This window comes from Lacerta agilis, chromosome Z, assembly GCF_009819535.1.
Source record: "Lacerta agilis isolate rLacAgi1 chromosome Z, rLacAgi1.pri, whole genome shotgun sequence".
Lineage (NCBI taxonomy): Eukaryota > Metazoa > Chordata > Lepidosauria > Squamata > Lacertidae > Lacerta > Lacerta agilis.
The window spans coordinates 17,410,690-17,427,526 of NC_046331.1; the positions used below are offsets into that span (position 1 = coordinate 17,410,690).

At 45.5% G+C, this 16,837-nt stretch overlaps 1 protein-coding gene across 2 annotated transcripts in view; it reads left to right on the forward strand.

The window, feature by feature from the left end:
- LOC117040112 (gamma-aminobutyric acid receptor subunit gamma-4) overlaps positions 1 to 16,837 on the forward strand; it is a 40,904-nt gene that overhangs the window by 18,975 nt on the left and 5,092 nt on the right. For both annotated transcript variants that reach the window (XM_033137665.1, XM_033137666.1), the window contains exons 4-6: positions 5,616 to 5,836; positions 6,262 to 6,344; positions 15,590 to 15,727. In XM_033137665.1, the coding sequence (XP_032993556.1) occupies positions 5,616 to 5,836; positions 6,262 to 6,344; positions 15,590 to 15,727 (442 nt within the window). The remainder of the gene's footprint in view (positions 1 to 5,615; positions 5,837 to 6,261; positions 6,345 to 15,589; positions 15,728 to 16,837) is intronic.

A 16,837-nucleotide genomic window follows, 5' to 3' on the forward strand; every position in this document is an offset into this window, starting at 1 on the left:
TTGTTTTGTGGCCACTGGCCCCTAGACTTACTAATTACAAGAATATGTATTGTTAGATTTTGACTGCAAATCTCCTACACTCCTTGCCTGCTGGAGGACAGAACCCCAGCTCAGCTGCAGCCCTCCCCAACTTTGAGTGGAAGTGTGCTAAACTACTTTGAATAGGGGAAGGTCAGTGAGCAGGTGGCCCAGTGGTGGTGACAACACTCCAATCCCATAATTATGCTGTACAGCCTCCAGCTTCTTCCTATCAAAAACTTTGTCTTCTTAACTACAGACAGGTTGTGTTATCCTGAGCAGAACTTGGCTGATGTCATGCTCAAGTTCTCTCCTGGTCTCTTAGGTGAGGACAGCTAGTCATGAGCTGAGCATATGCATCTAGGTCATTGTGATCTGCTGCTAATAGTGTCAGGCTGCACCCGCTTGGAAGGTGGTGTTGCCACAGGAGGTGCTACAGGAGTGTAACTGGCCTCACTACATGTGATGGGTTTTTTTTTTTTTTTGTAAAAATGGTCCATGGGGAGGAGCAGACAAATATCTCATTGCTGCAGCCAGTAGAGGGTGCCCTGACCTTCCTGGAAAGGCTTTCTGTCCCCTTACAGGCCCAATGGGCGGTTGAGGAACAGAGGCCAAAAGAGGATAGTTCATCAAGGCTAAGCCACATTTGACCCCAAGGCTAAGACTTGAGCCACTGTATGATGCTTGTTGACTCTTTGCGCCTGGGTTACTTAAAGGCCACCTTAACTGCAATGTGCATTAGAATTGGTGGAAGAAGCCTGTTGATGATCAATTCTGCATTATGTGTATAATCTGTTTGTTTATTTATTTAATTTATATCTAGCCCTTCTTCCCAAATTCCCCCAGTAGGTTGGGGGCAGGGGCCCTAGGATAGTTTGATTGTTCAGCCTTTCTCAGAGAGCCTGTGGCAGAGGTTGCTTCTAAGCCACATGGCAACCATTACTGTGGCAGGAGCAGGGTCAGATCAGGTAAAAGAAAGAGAATAGGAAGAGCAGCTGATATGTTTGTCCTGCAATCTTTCTGAAGAAAAAGGAGACAAGTGAGATGAGCAACTGAGCCATTTGTGGGGGGAATCTCATCTGAGCCAGGCCAGGCTCCAAAATAATTCAGATTCTCCATCAGAAAATGGTTGTTTTGCTTTCATGTCAAGAACCAGTCGGTCTAGTTCAGGCACTATTTCTTGACATTGAACCCCAATGGCATTGTTCTGAGGTTCTCTTCCTGTTGCCATTTTCTACACCTGATCTGTAGAGGCACTTTCCTCACTTAAGGAATGTAGTCATAATACCAGCCTAGCCAGTGTGTACTGGTGCAGTTCCACTGAAGCTTGGCAGGGTTACTGTGCCTTTAAGTGAAAGTTTCCTTTTTGAGCTGCTGTTTAGTCGCTTCTGGTTCTCTCACCTTCTTGAGTGACAATAATTATGGTGTCTCTAGTCTGTCAGTATTTTGAGGGAAGGATTCAAGCGCACACCGTAACTTTTTTGATCCGCATGTTTGCAGTGGATTAAAGCACTTTTGTCACAATAGCACAACAAATCTACTTTAAAAAAAATGACTTTTTACAGTTTGGAAAGTTATGGGGAAGTCGTGGGATGAACAACTCATTGACAGGAATATGTGTAAACCCACCACAAGCAAATCAGGATGAATTTAGTATGATTGTTCATCATTGCATACCCAACCTGTAATGAAATCAGAATGAAAGTGGATATAGTCTAACTACCACATAAGCTTTGTTCAAGCAAATCAGGATGAAGGCTGAATTGACAGGCCATCTGGTGGAATCCTTGGTCAGTTCCTGATCCTTAGGAGCAAGAAAGGAGAATTTAATTGCTGGTTCTTCTTTGAAACAAAAGCAATTGCAAATAAAATAACAGGAAGTTGTTCTAGCTGGAGTGAGGAAACCAGTAATTAACTGAAAGCCCAAACTGACTAATTAACTTTCAGCCCAGGAATCACATGGCTAGAAAGGAACAGGAACTAACTAGGTGCTTTAAAGGGAAGGAGCAAGGAGGAAACAGTGAGAAACAGGACCATAGCAGAATGGGATTTAAGCCCCACAGAAGCATATAAGATCATACCCATGAGACAGGCAGTGCTGAGTTTGATGGGGCAAATAGCACTATATGTGTGAATTTGTATTTTAATTCCACTTCCAGCTGAAAATACTAGCACAGTACCTCAGCAGCATTCAAGAGCTGTGTGGGCATCCACATCAAAGCCAAACAAAGGCCACTCCAGTCACTATGTTTCCAGGGGGTTAATCTCTGATTTATTGCGCAGAGCAGGCCATGGGGGACAATTGTCCAGGGCCAAATTAATAATTGCTCCAGTTTTTTTTCAACTGCCCCCTTCCATAAAACTGAGAGTGGAACATACATGGGAGGACAGTTTTGATTGTTTATGGAGAGGGGAGCAGAAAAGAAGCTGCCCCTAAACCAAAGCAGCAACATATCCTGCCTGTGTGTTTTGACTGGGCTGTATTTAGTAATGTGCTTCAGATTTCTTGAGTGCATCTGGATGGGCTTGGGCATCCAAATGAATTAAATGATGAAACACATGAAATATTCACTAAACTATTGGGATGTTGCCAATGTCTTTAACTTGTGTCCCAGTGAAGATTACAAGTTGCAAGGAGGTGGCCTTTGTTCTGAGCTGTGTTACTTCATTGCTTCCAGTCTCTCTCTGTGTGTCCTCTAACTGCAGGAAATATTTCCAACATGTCCTTGAACTGAACTCTCAAAGCTCATAGCAGGGGAAGGGAATTCTGAGCTATATGCTCTAGGCTGCACTTCCAGAAGCCCCCTACCTTCCAAAGTCTAAGGCGATTCTTTTGCTCTCCAACTGCCCTTGTGGGACAGTCCTGTGCTTCAGCCTCCTGTTCCTCAGGTGACCAAGAAATTTGCTTTTTGGAAAAGTGCCTTGTGACTGAGCCAGAGACAGTAATGACACCTCATCTCTGATCCTGTATAGTCTGTGCCAGCCTCAAGGTTCTTGGCAGGAGCACCTGGGTTCTGGTTCCTCCATACAGATGTATTCTTCTGTCACAAGGTAGCATGTTTCAGTGTTCTGTTTCAGTGTATCTGAAGAAGTGTGCATGCACACAAAAGCTCATACCAAGAACAAACTTAGTTGGTCTCTAATGTGCTACTGGAAGGAATTTTTTTATTTTTTATTTTGAAGGTAAAGGTAAAGGGACCCCTGACCATCAGGTCCAGTCGTGTCCGACTCTGGGGTTGCTGCGCTCATCTCGCTCTATAGGCCGAGGGAGGTGGCGTTTGTCCGCAGACAGCTTCCGGGTCATGTGGCCAGCATGACAAAGCCGCTTCTGGCTAACCAGAGCAGCGCACGGAAACGCCATTTACCTTCCCGCTGGAGCGGTCCCTATTTATCTACTTGCACTTTGACGTGCTTTCGAACTGCTAGGTGGGCAGGAGCTAGGACTGAACAACAGGAGCTCACCCTGTCGCAGGGATTCGAACTGCCGACCTTCTGATCGGCAAGCCCTAGACTCTGTGGTTTAACCCACAGCGCCACCTGGCGCTGTGAAGGTAGCATGTGACATTTAGCAACTATGGGGACCTTTTACCCATCCCAGCATGAGACTGAGAGGATTAGTTTAGCAACTGTCCACCAGGGAGCACCTAGAAGGAACCCAATCCAACCAGGCAAGGTTTATCTTCATTGTTTGCTCTAGAGGGCAAAAGTTGTTTGCTCTAGAAGGTCAAAGTTTGCACAATGGTGTTAAGAACAGGAGGGTCAGTAGTTCGTTAGAAAAGGTTTTACTTTTACAAAGGAGATCAAAATGTTCAGCCCAGGAAACTGGCAATTAAGGAGGATGGTACTCTCCTTCTGGTTGATTGAAAGGTTGTCAGGGGAAGGGAGTGAAAATATTGTATGTCAAACTAGAAAATAGGGTGTTTCGAAAGAAAGTCAATGGAACGGAACAGAAAAAGTAAAGCAATGTGGGAGAGCTGCATTGCTGTTGAAGAAAGAAGCCAGGAAAAGGTTGAAAAGAGACCCAGAAGCCAAAATGGGTTGTTTTGCCTTGGTTGGAGAACTACTCCAGTCCAGGTCTAGCTTTATCTCTATTTATTTGTACTAGGGCTGGCCTACCCATGAGGCAGGCTGAAGCAGCTACCTCAGGCAGCAGAAGCCCCCAAGTGGGTGCCCCCACATGTACCCTGCTTCTCCCACCCTCACTGCCAGGGATGTGGTGCTGGCATTGTCACCAATTTCCGGCAGGATACTGTGAGATCTTGCCAAAATCTCATGAGATCTCCCCGGAACCTGCTGCCGCTGCTACCACTTCATACTGCCATCACACCACCTAGGTAATGGATGCTTTGGGGGGAGGGGCAGTGTGTAGTGCAGGGGTGGCAATTTGTTTTGCTCCTCTGGTGAACTTCTCAAACTGTAGCATTAGGTTTCTCTTTTTAAAGCATTTTGTCCAAAACTGTTGCCCAGGCGCACTGAGTTGCCCCCCAACATTACAAGGGCCCATTGCACGTATATGATGTTGCACATGTGCCTCTCCTTTCCCCCAACCCAGCCAGGCTGACTTGGCCTGCCACCTCCCACCTCCTGACCACCAGCTGCCTTACCTTCACTGCATCCCTGGCAGAAGACGTGGCAGCACGAAGATGCTTTCAACTGGTGCGTCCCTTGGGGAGCTTGCCAGAGCGCTTTTCTAGAAGGCACTCTGGTGATCCTCAAAGGGACACGCCAGGGTGAAGATGCTTCCCGCTGGCATGTGCTTTGAGAATCACAGTGGAATTGGGGGGGGAGACTAGGGCCCTCCTTGAAAATATGGGGGGGGTCCTGCCCCCCATAGCTCCCCATAGATGGCACCAATTTGTTGCCTTATTCAAACTTGCAAGCATTTCAGAAGGAGGGGGAGCTGGTTTGGCTGGCTTCCTTCTTGCCTAACCCTAACCTGTCCCCTCTACAGCCCCCCCCTTTTATGTCACAGGGACAGACTTGCCCTCCCTCTGCTGGCTTACACTGCCAGTAAACTGCTGATGCTCAGTGAGTGCTCCCACTTTTCAAGGCTGTCTTTGCACAGTTTTTTTTCTGTATTTTGGAACATCTCTCAGTCTGGATAATGCAGATTTGGGACCACCATGCCACCCTACCTCTACACTACGACTAACATGTGCTTCAGAGGACCTGCTACCAGTAAAATCAATAGTTTAATATGTATGAGAGATGGGGTCTTCTTGAGAGGAGCCCCACAGTTATGGAGCCCCCTTCTGAGTGACTTGCCCTCCAGTACAAAGGACCTTGGAAACTCATCTCTTCACTGCTTCCTTTCCTTAAGGGTGTTCATTACTCGTGTGATTCTGAGCAAGTAATTGTACAGCCAATGGAACCTTTTATCATTCCTTTATGTGCATCACTTTGTGAGAGCCTGGTCCTGAAAAGCCACTTATCATAGAATTGTAGAATTGGAAGGGTCCCCCGAGAGTCATCTAGTCCAACCCCCTGCAATACAAATGCTAATAATGATCTCCACCAAATGTCACCCATCAGGATGAAGAGCTACAGATCTCCATTTCTGGCAGGCTGTGGATAATGTTCCTTTGTGCCTCTCACAGGAATACACCATTGACATATTCTTCGCCCAAACGTGGTACGACCGGCGCCTTCGCTTCAACAGCACCCTCAAAGCTCTCACCCTCAACACCAATATGGTGAGCCGGATTTGGATCCCAGACACCTTTTTCAGGAACTCTAAGAGGGCTGACTCCCACTGGATCACCACCCCCAACCAGCTGCTCCGGATCTGGAATGATGGGAAAGTCCTCTATACGCTCAGGTAAACCCCTGGCTCCCATTCAACAGGGATGAAAGAGTCAGGGGAGAGAAAGGCAGCAAAAAATAAGCAAATTCAGGAAGGATTGGGGGGGGGGGTCACACCACAAGTGGTTTTGTGGTTGTCTCTCCCTGGCTTTCACCTACAAAGAGACAATCCAACTGGCCTCTTCATGCAGAATGGATCCAGTTCCATTTGCTTTCAGACTGGATCACAGAGGAAAGGAGACTTCCAGCCTTAGAATGAAATAAATGGAACATGAAAGGGACTAGATGTGGGTTGGTGGCCTCAGGTAGCTTCTGATACACCCTTTGGGGGGTGCTAAAATGCTCCAGAGACGCTCCAGAAGTATTGGTGTTCATACAAGGTTAGGTGTGCTTCTGCAGCAGCTGTCAAACCAGTATTCCCCATCCCTGTCTCCTCTCCAGGTTGACCATTGAAGCTGAGTGCCTCCTCCAGCTGCAGAACTTCCCAATGGATACGCACTCCTGCCCTCTGGTCTTCTCCAGCTGTGAGTACTGGTTGCATAGATCTCATGACAGGGCCATGGGACTGAAGGGTAGGGCAACAAGATACTAAACCTGCCCCACAAAAGAGGCTGTGCATGGAACTATAACACTCCACCCCAATCACCAAGCAAATATTGTCGTTGCAGAGGTTGCATGCCACCTCCAATCTCTGCTGAGCAGTGCTTGAGAATCCAGGGTGTTCCATGTGCTCATCCAGGGTTGGGTTTCCATTGAGAATCAAGACACAGTGGAGGCTGTTGTGTCTAAGAAATGGGGGGTCCCAGAAGACCACAAGCTTAACATGAGTCAACAGTGTGATGCAGCAGCAAAAAAAGCCAATGTTATTCTAGGCAACATCAACAGAAGTCTAGTGTCCAGGTCAAGGGACATGATAGTACCACTCTATTCTGCCTAGGTTAGACCACACCTGGAATACTGTGTTCAGTTCTGGGTGCCACAATTTAAGAAGGATGTTGACAAGCTAGAATGTATGCTTGGGTGACCAAGATGATCAAGTGTCTGGAAACCAAGCCTTATGCGGAATGGTTGAGGGAGCTGAGTATGTTTAGCTTGGATAAGAGGAGACAAGAGAGAAGATATGATAGCCATCTTCAAATATCTAAAGAGCTGCTGCATGGAAGATGAAATAAGGTTGTTTTTTCCTACTCAGGAAGGTAGGGCCCAAACCAATGCATTCAAGTTACAAGAAAGGAGATTCCAATTAACCATCAGGAAGAACTTTCTGACAGCAAGAACAGACTCTCTGGGGAGGTGGTGAACTCTCCTTCCTTGGAGGTTTTTAAGCAGAGGTTAGATGACCATCTGTCATGGATGCTTTAGTTGATATTCCTGCATTGCAGGAGGTTGGACTAGATGACCCTTTGCGGTCCCTTCCAACTCTACCATTCTATGATTAGGTTGCCCCTTTTGGCCTGACTCAGCAGGCTCTTCTTATGTTCTTCCCTCTTCCTCAGATCCCTGTAAATTCTGTGTGGGCGTAGTCCTCACAGCAGCCTCCCTCCCTCGCAGTGGCCCACAGAGCCCTTTTTTTTGTAGATTGAGGCAATGGCAGCTCTCTCTCTCTCTCTCTCTCTCTCTCTCTCTCTCTCTCTCTCTCTCTCTCTGTTTCTCTCACAGTGGCCATCATGTGCTTCCAAACATACAAAGCCCCTTTCAGCCCATACACTCAGATTCTGATTTAGTGGCTCTGAGTATGGATGGGAGCCAAAGAGGACACCATCATGCTGCTCCTTCCTTCCCTCCCTCCCTGCCTTTTTGATGGGACAGTCGCCTTCCAAACCCCCTCCGGCTCCCCGCATTCAGCCTTTTCATTTGTTTGCTTTCTGGCTGGTGCTGCTGCTGTTTCCTGGACTGCACCAGCCCTTCAGCCTGCCACCGCCTGTCACGTCACTGCCACAGATCCTGTGCACAGCCTCCTCCCTCTCCCTGTTGCCCACCCACGTGGCTCTGAGCAGTCCCTCCTAGCCTGTCCCCATCTCCTCTGCATCTTAGCTAATTAACAGTACATGCCACGCATGCCTGGCAATTAATTATAAACATAGTTTAGCTATGCTACGAGGTATCTCCCACCGCCCCGGGAGGATTTATCATATATAGGCATCAAGATCGCTGCTTTGAAACAGTTTTGACGTTTCAATTTGTAGAGAAAACCAGGATGCTAGAGACAGCTGCAACTGGCAGCTCGCTGGAGTCCCCATTTCTGCTCTGCCTGCCTCCTTTGCTACATCCTCACTTCCTAAACACAAGGAGAAGCAGGGAGTACAGGGAAGTGGGGGGAGGGTTTGCACATGCAGAAACTCTACAGATGGGCCCCAGTGGTGGCCCTGTGCTAACCCCACCTCATAGCTTCTCATGTGGCCCTGAGGCATGACTGGGACCTTATAGAAACTCATTTCCACTCTGATGGTGTGACTGCTGGGGAAGGGGGTGTTCTTTCTGCCTGTGGAGGGACTCAGAAATTGAGAGTCTTCCCTGAATAAATCTGTGCTCCTGCTGTGCAGAAGCTCCATTCCTCCTCAGATTCAGACCCTCGGGTGGGTGGGTGGGTACATGGGGCAGGGAGTCACCAGCAAAAAATGAGCAGTAAGAAAACTGTGTCTGAATCAATCCCCAAATCAGCCTGCACCCAGGAATTACAAGTGGAGCGATGATGGATGCTGCCTATAAGAACCTGTTCTGTCAAGCCCCCTGAGACCATCCAGAATATGACTAGTGGTCTGTTGAGGTTAGAGGGCATAGAGGGCACACATGAGTCAGACACACTTCCAGAAATGTGCTAGAAGTAGCACAGAAATGGATTGATTTGCAAAGTCTTTGCTCTGTCACAGCCAGCAGGATGTCAGCTTGGACTAGCACTGGAAAGTTTTGTACCGCCCATTGTTGATCAAAACAGGGTCCAAAGTCCCAGCTGCTGTTGTGTCCTTTCATTCCAAGCCAGAAGGTCAGCTAAACACCTGTCTGTGGCCAGTGATGTTCCAGAAAGGGCAAACAGGCTTCAAAGCCATCTCTCTCTCCCCCTTCTCCCTCCCTCCCTCCTCCCCTCTCTTCCTTGAGAGAAAGACCACAACACGCCAACATTCCTCTTTCTGAGCAGCCCTTGGATCTGTATCAGATTTCTGGTAGTAAACAACTATAAAATCCCAGCAGCATAAGACCTGTTTGGATATTAACAGGTGCTGAGAGAAGGTCTCTTGGTCAGAGGATATATGGGCTCAACCCTTTGCATCTCTTGCTTGCCTGACAAGGGTGAACAGGTCATGAGTCCCTTCAAGCTGAGGGTGGTAGGGTGTCATGGCTCAGGGGCAGATTGCATGTCTCGCCCACAGGCTTTGTCCCAGTTGAAGGGCGTTTGGTAGCAGCATGGCTGACAGATATTCTCCAGCAGTCAAAGGGGACAAAGCTGAGCCAGGCACCCAAACCATTTGCAGCCTGAGGGAAGGGGCTTGTGCCCTGGTCCCTGGGCAGAGGGAGGGCTGTAGTTCCATTAAAAATAAAAATAAAAAATACATTGATTGAGGAAAGAAATCAAAGTGCTCTGCAGAATGCTGCCCATTTTCAAATGTGGGGAGCTAACAGCCACTGTGTCCTCCTGCTGCTTTATCTCCAAGCCCTTTTGGGATTGGCAACTTCCATCTTCCTCAGCCACCACCATTTTTGTTCCTGGGAGGCTTCTAGAGGCTGCTAGTGGCTGGGTAGGAAGCTAAGGAGACATGAAAAGATGCTCCCACACAGGACCGGTGCTAGGGTTTCTTGCGCCCTAGGCAGACCACCTTCTGGTGCCCCCCCCGCCACCCCCCCAAAGCCTGCTTTAGTGGGAGGTGGGGGTGGTGGAGAGGCAAACAGCAGTTTCTCCGCTGTAGTGGAGAAGCTGCTGCTCGTCCGTCCTGCCCCCCGCCAAAGCCTGCTTTAGCAGGAAGTGGGGGGGTGGAGAGGCAAGCAGCAGTTTCTCCGCTGTAGCAGAGAAGCTGCTGCTTGCCCATCCCACCCCCGCCCCCCGCCAAGGCCTGCTTTAGCGGGAGGTGGGGGGTGGTGGAGAGGCAAGCAGCAGTTTCTCTGCTGTAGCAGAGAAGCTGCTGCTCGCCCGCCCCACCCCCCCACCCAAGCCTGGCCAGTGTCCCCTCCATTTTGGCGCCCTAGGCAATTGCCTAGTTTGCCTTAATGGACGCGCTGGCCCTGCTCCCACACTCACACATGACAGTGCCACATGCATAGCTTGAACCTTGGTCTTCCAGGTCCTAGTCCAATACCCTAACCACTTATGCTGCCTGATCAGAAGCAAGGTAGGAAATAAGGTGCCTGGGCCAGTTAGGGGCATGGCACCTCCCATGCCTCTCTCCAAATGCCCCGGTGGGGCACACTGAGGAGGAGTCACTGGGACATTTTTCAAGAGTATCTGCCCAGGGAGGAATGGTAAAGAGGAAACAACCACCCAAAGCAGCAGTGGGAGAGGTGTTTGCATGTTTGCATGCTTGGCTCTGTGGTTCAGCACCTGCTTGGCATGCAGAAGGTCCTGGGTTCAGTCCCTTGCAGCATTACCACTGAGAAGCACCTGGGATGCCATGAGCTGCTGAGGGGAGCACCTTTCTGTGTCTGGTGGACAAACAGCCTGATTCAGAATGTAAGGCACTTCCTTACATTTGTACACTGCATTTCCCTCATCAAAGTGGGGGCTCCCAGGTCGTCTCCCATACAAAACATTGACCAGGCCACTTGCAGGCTGCATAAGGCAGAATCTTAGGATCCCCATGGTCCCAATTTCCTCAGTCAATGTCCGCAAACTATTTATCATAAGTCCAACAGCGAAGTTTCTTTATTATTTTTAAAAAGGCTCACTTAGCCATCCTAAGAGAAATACAAGATAAAACATTACCCAGCAAAGTGATTTATTTATTTTTGTTATCGTATCAATATTTATCTTATTTATTTACCTATCTCATAAAACCTATACCACATGAATTGAAAGAAAAACCTCAAAGTAGTTTACAAAAAGAATGAAACATTTATCCGTTAAAAAAGTTTAAAACAGCCATTTAAATGTTCAGATAATAATTAAAATATGTAATAATCTAAAAATAGATTAAAACATATGTAAACATATGTAGGCTTGTCTAAAAAAAAACATTTCCAGCAGATGCTTAAAAGAGTACAGGGAAGGCACCTGCTTAGTGTCAATAGGCAGGGAGTTCCAAAGTGTGGGTTCTGCCACACTAAAAGATTGATTCCTCCCAAATGCAGAATGAGTATTGTGTGGCACCTGTAACATGGCTAGTTCTGCAGATCGAAGTGGGTTGAGTTGTATAAACATTTATATAAATATTAAATTAATGCAACAATAATTTAATATGTGGGGGTGAACAGTTTGCTAAGTTACTATTTAGCAAATGGATGCATGCAGTCAAAATCATTAAAAAAAATTGTACAGAGGTATAATGAAAGACTTGTAATCAGTGTAACAACAATATAAAATATTATGAAATTATTAGCAGTCAAAAAGCATGGGGGCCCCAATGAAAGGACATCTGAGGGTAACAGCCATACTTTTGAGAAAGGCAGTCTGATCACATTCAGGACCACAAACAGCTTCTGACAAAGGCTGAGTCTTTGACCTATTTTTAATTTGGCAAAATCTACACTTCCAACACGGGCTGCCACATGTCCGGATTTCCCCGGACATTTCAGCAATTTTCACTCGGTCACTCTTTACGAATACCAACTGTGTCCAGGAAATTCCAGACTATGGTAACCTTAGATCTACCTGCTTTGCCCCTTGTTAGGAAGGGAGGTTGGCAGTTTCCACCAGGCCTCCTGACTCCCCTCTGTTGCCCCAAAAATAATGTGAAGCAAAAAAGGAAACAATCTATCTCTGTATTGTCTACACTGACTGGTAGCAATGGTACTCCAGGGTTTTAAGAAGGGAGTCCTTTGCAACCCTACCTGGAGATGCTGCTGTGGATTGAACCTGGGGCCTTCTGCATGAAAGGCAGATGCTCTACCACTGAGCTACATGAACGCTTCCCTGGTGAGAAGATGCAATCGGGAACCTTCCACAGATGGGCAGGGTGGTTAAAGAGAGTCCTTGCACATCTTCCTTGGCTAGCAGTTCTTCTGAGCCAGCCCAGTGGGCACTTCACATATCTCCTGGGGGACAGAGTGCAAAGCCCCTTTGTTTTTGTTTTTTGTTTGTTTCCCCCCCAAAATTTATTGATTTTATAAAACAAACAAACAACACATACAACAAAAATTATATTGCAACAAACTACACTACAAAAGAAAAATTAATACAAACAATTAATTAAATCTATCTAATCCTCTTTTATAACATTGTAAATTGACTTCCTCACATCCTCTCCATCTGCTTTCATTATAAATCATCTTTAGTGATTTCTTTACCTTTTTACAATTTATAGTTAATATAAAAAATCAACTTTCACTTTATTTTTAATTACTTATCACTACTTCATCTATTACTACTTCTTATCTAACTTCAATATCTGCTGCCTCTCAATTTCTTCCTGGTTGTTTTTAAATGCAAATCTTAGCATAATTCTTTAGATATAATTTAAATTTACTCCAATCTTTCTCCACCGCGTCGTCCCTCTGGTCTCGGAGTTTCCAGGTCAGTTCAGCAAGCTCCATATAGTCCATCATTTTCATGTGCCATTCTTCTATCGTTGGTATTTCTTCTGTCTTCCAGATTTTTGCCAATAAGATTCTTGCTGCTGTTTTGGCATACATAAAGACTGTTCTATCTTGTCTTGGGATTTCATGCTTTAAGATACCCAGTAAAAAGGCTTCTGGTTTTTACTAAATGTGTTTTCAACACCTTTTCAGTTCATTATATATCTTCTACCAGAAGTCTTTTACTTTCGGGCACGTCCACCACATATGAAAAAATGTCCCTTCTACTTGCTTACACTTCCAGCATTTGTTACATTGTCCATGGTACATTTTTGCCAACTTAACTGGTGTTAAATACCACCTATACATCATTTTCATAACATTTTCTCTCAGGCTGTTACATGCTGAAAATTTTATACCTGTTTTCCATAGTTTTTCCCAATCCTCTAACATAATATTGTGCCCTACATCCTTTGCCCAATCAGTCACTACAGTTTTTACCATTTCATCTTTTGTATGCCACTCAAGCAATAGATTGTACATTCTGGATAGATTTTTTGTCTTTGGTTCTATCAATTCCGTTTCTAACTTGGATTTCTGTGACTGAAAGCCATACTTCTTATCCATCTTATACAATTCATTAATCTGATAATATTGCAGCCAGTCAGATACTTTCCCTTTCATCTGATCATATGATTTCAATTTATAGATTTCTCCTTCTTATACCAAAATGTCACTATATCTTGGCCAATTTCCTTCCATGTTTGTTCTTTTATGAGCTTTGGCTTCTAAAGGTGAAATCCACCTGGGTGTTTTCCTTTTTAACAGATCTTTATTTCTCAACCAAACCTGGAACAAAGTATTTCTAATATGGGATTTAAAACCTTTATGGGCCTTAACCTTGCCATACCACAAATATGAATGCCATCCAAATACATTATCATAGCCTTCCAAATCTAACACGTCTGTATCTTCTAATGTAAACCATTCTTTCAACCAGCAAAAGGCAGCTGCTTCATAATAAATCTTTAAGTCTGGCAGGGAGAATCCCCCTCTCACTTTAGAATCTGTTAAAATCTTATATTTAATTCTGGGCTTTCCCCCCTGCCAGATAAATTTTGATAGAACCTTTTGCCACCTTTTAAAACATTCTAACTTATCAATGATTGGCAAGGCTTGAAATAAAAACAAAATCTTAGGCAATACATTCATCTTTATCACAGAAATTCGGCCTGGCAACGATAGTTTCAATCTTGACCATATTTCTAAATTTCTTTTTATCTCATTCCACAACTCATAGTTATCTTTATATAAATTCAAGTTTTTTGCAGTCATATTCACACCCAGGTACTTCACTTTCTTGACAAAATTCAATCCTGTTGTCTTCTGTGATTCTTCTTTTTCCAATGGTGTCAGATTTTTTACTATCACTTTAGTTTTGGCTTTGTTCAATTTAAAACCTGCAACCTGCCCAAATTCTTCTATGATCTCCAGTGCTGCAATTGCACTGTGTTCTGGGTCTTGTAGGGTCAAAACCAAGTCATCTGCAAAGGCTCTTAATTTATATTCTTTTACCCCCACCCTAATCCCTTTTACACTGTCCTCCTTTCTTATCATGTTTAGCAAGACCTCCAAGACCATTATAAACAATAATGGGGAGATCGGGCATCCTTGTTTGGTTCTTTTCTCAATTCTAATCTCCTCTGTTACCACATTGTTAACTCTTTGCTCTTTGCTCACTATAAATGGCATTCAAGCCATTCAAAAAGTTTTGACCAACCTCCATTTTAGCAAAAAAAAATCTTCATAAAACTCCAAGAAATATTGTCAAAGGCCTTCTCAGCATCTATAAACATCAAAATGGCTTTTGTATTAATTTTCTTATCTAACCATTCCAATGTATCCACTGGGTTTCTAATATTTCCATTCATATGTCTGCCAGGTAAAAAAACCTGCTTGGTCCTTGTGGATATATTCCTTTAACACATTTTTCAATCTTGTGGCCAATATATTTGCAAAAATTTTGTAATCCACATTTAGTAAGGAGATTGGACGATAATTCTTCATTTGAGCTTTTTCCATTTCAGGCTTTGGTATTAGAGTAATATAAGCTTCTTTCCATGACTCAGGTGCCCTGCTGCCCCTTAAAATTTCATTGCATACTTCCATCAAAGGTTGAATCATCCAGTCCTTTAAAATTTTGTAGTATTTAGCTGTCAGACCATCTGGTCCTGGGACCTTGCCCAATTGCATCTTGTTTATTGCCTCTTCTACTTCTTGTCTTGTGATTGGGTGGTTAAGTAATGTTTTTTAGAGTGCAAAGTGTGAGGGATCCTATTCCCTCCCCTTTCGATACTTCCCCAACCGAGTCTCTCCCTAAGTTTCACTGTCCACTAGGATGAATCCTTCAGTGGTTATACAGGAGTTGTCTCTGGGGTACCTCAGTGCTTTACGTTTGAAAACCTCTTGCCACCTATGGGATCTCCCTCCCAGGGTTCCCACCTACTGCAGTTTGCCTTCCCTTTAGGCAAATAAGTGGCACACTTGGCTTCACTGTCCAGCCCTCTGTATGACAGGAGAATAAGCAAACAGTTTCCTCTTCCACAGGAAAGCTTTGTTATCTCCTCTTAGTCACACCTCTTAAGGTACTGATACACTGCCACAGTCACGAACGTTGAAGCACATTTAACTTATTAGTAACTTGAAAACATGGATGTCTTGAGTTATTACTGGTACAAATCTTCTTCTGATGTAATTCAGCTTAGTTATAATATTTCCTGCATCCCTTTAGCAATGGTAATGACCTTTCCTCCCATTCCCCAAAGCCTAACCTCTCATTTTCTCTCTAATCCCCACCCCCAACTGCCAAACCCCCCAACTGCCTTTCAACGGTTGTTCCCCCTCCTTTTAGAATGCCAACTAGCTCCGCCTCCCAGGGAACACCTACCTAACATGGGAGTGATAGGTTAGCCCATGATGAACCAGGCATTATTCCGCCCCTTTGATTAAGTTGCCCCAACAGGAGGGAGGAGCTGTGAGGTGGCTTGCAAGAGGATCCACCTTACATGGGCCTTGACCTTCCTGCCTGTGTCTGCTCTGCTCCTTCCAGATGGCTACCCACGAGAGGAGATCATCTACCGCTGGAGGAGGTACTCTATTGAAGTCTCTGACCAGCGAACTTGGAGGCTCTACCAGTTTGACTTCACAGGTCTGAGGAACACATCTGAGGTGCTCAGGACAGGTGCTGGTAAGACATTTGTCCCACAGGAGTTGGGCACATTGTAGGTGGTGGCTTTTTCACATGAAAAACAAGTGAATAGTTTGGAGACTGGGGGGCTGGGAAGGCAGGAGGAGACGGGAGTGGAGGGTGCAGAGGCAGCCTCTCTCTGTGCCCCCAAGGTTCTCTGGCTGAGAGCCCCACAGAAGCTGTAGCTGCTTCCTTTTCTTTCCCCCGCTCCCAAAAGCAGGTACCAGGCTGTCCTTAGGGCACCACCACACCTTCCTTCAGCGCTTCCCCTCCACTCTGACACAGGACCTCTTTGTGCTCTCTGGGGTTCTGTTTAATGTCCAGTTCCCTGGAAGACCCCTTGCAGTTCCTGAGCTCCACTTACTGAGCACATTCAAAACTCCTACAAGCTACATTGGAAAAGGAAATATTTATGCTAAAATCATAAAGGGTAATCCTACTCTTAATCCATTTATGATTGGCAGACTGCAAATGAGGATTTTTATTGCTTGGAAAAAGAAGGTTTTAATTGGAGCCATTCTCTCTGACAGGCCTAAAAGGCAAGTGTTCCTTCTTCCTGACAGGTGGCTGCCTTAATCATGCATTTTCCCGGCTAGTTGAATTGGGTTGCTGGAGGGGGACCTCTGTGACTGAAATTTTGAGAATGTCTCCTGCATTGTCCAATATCATTGTATATTTGGCTAAAAGAAAGCAAGGTTATTCAGTTATAAACGGAAATAATTTTTCTCCAAGGGGCAATTATCCACCTGGCCTTCCTTTCACAAAGAAATCAAGTACCCCTCCTCATATATGCACATATACAGCACATGGTAAGCATGCATAGATCATCACACAGACCAGATTGTAGGGGGGGCAGGACTGAACTCTGGTCTTCCTCCGGTCTCTTATTCGGACCCTCATGTCGGCCACACCCATAGTTCTCACAGACATGTTCCCACAAAGTGGTGAGCAAAAGGAGTTAGGAGCCAAGAAGGAAAATGGAGCAGGTGCAGCTCCAGTGGTGAAGGTAGTTCCAGACATTGTTGAGCATTGCTGCAGAAGCACAGCCTCCCCCTTGGGAAGGGCCTATGTCTGGCAGAACACCTGCTTGGCATGCAGAAGATCCAGTTT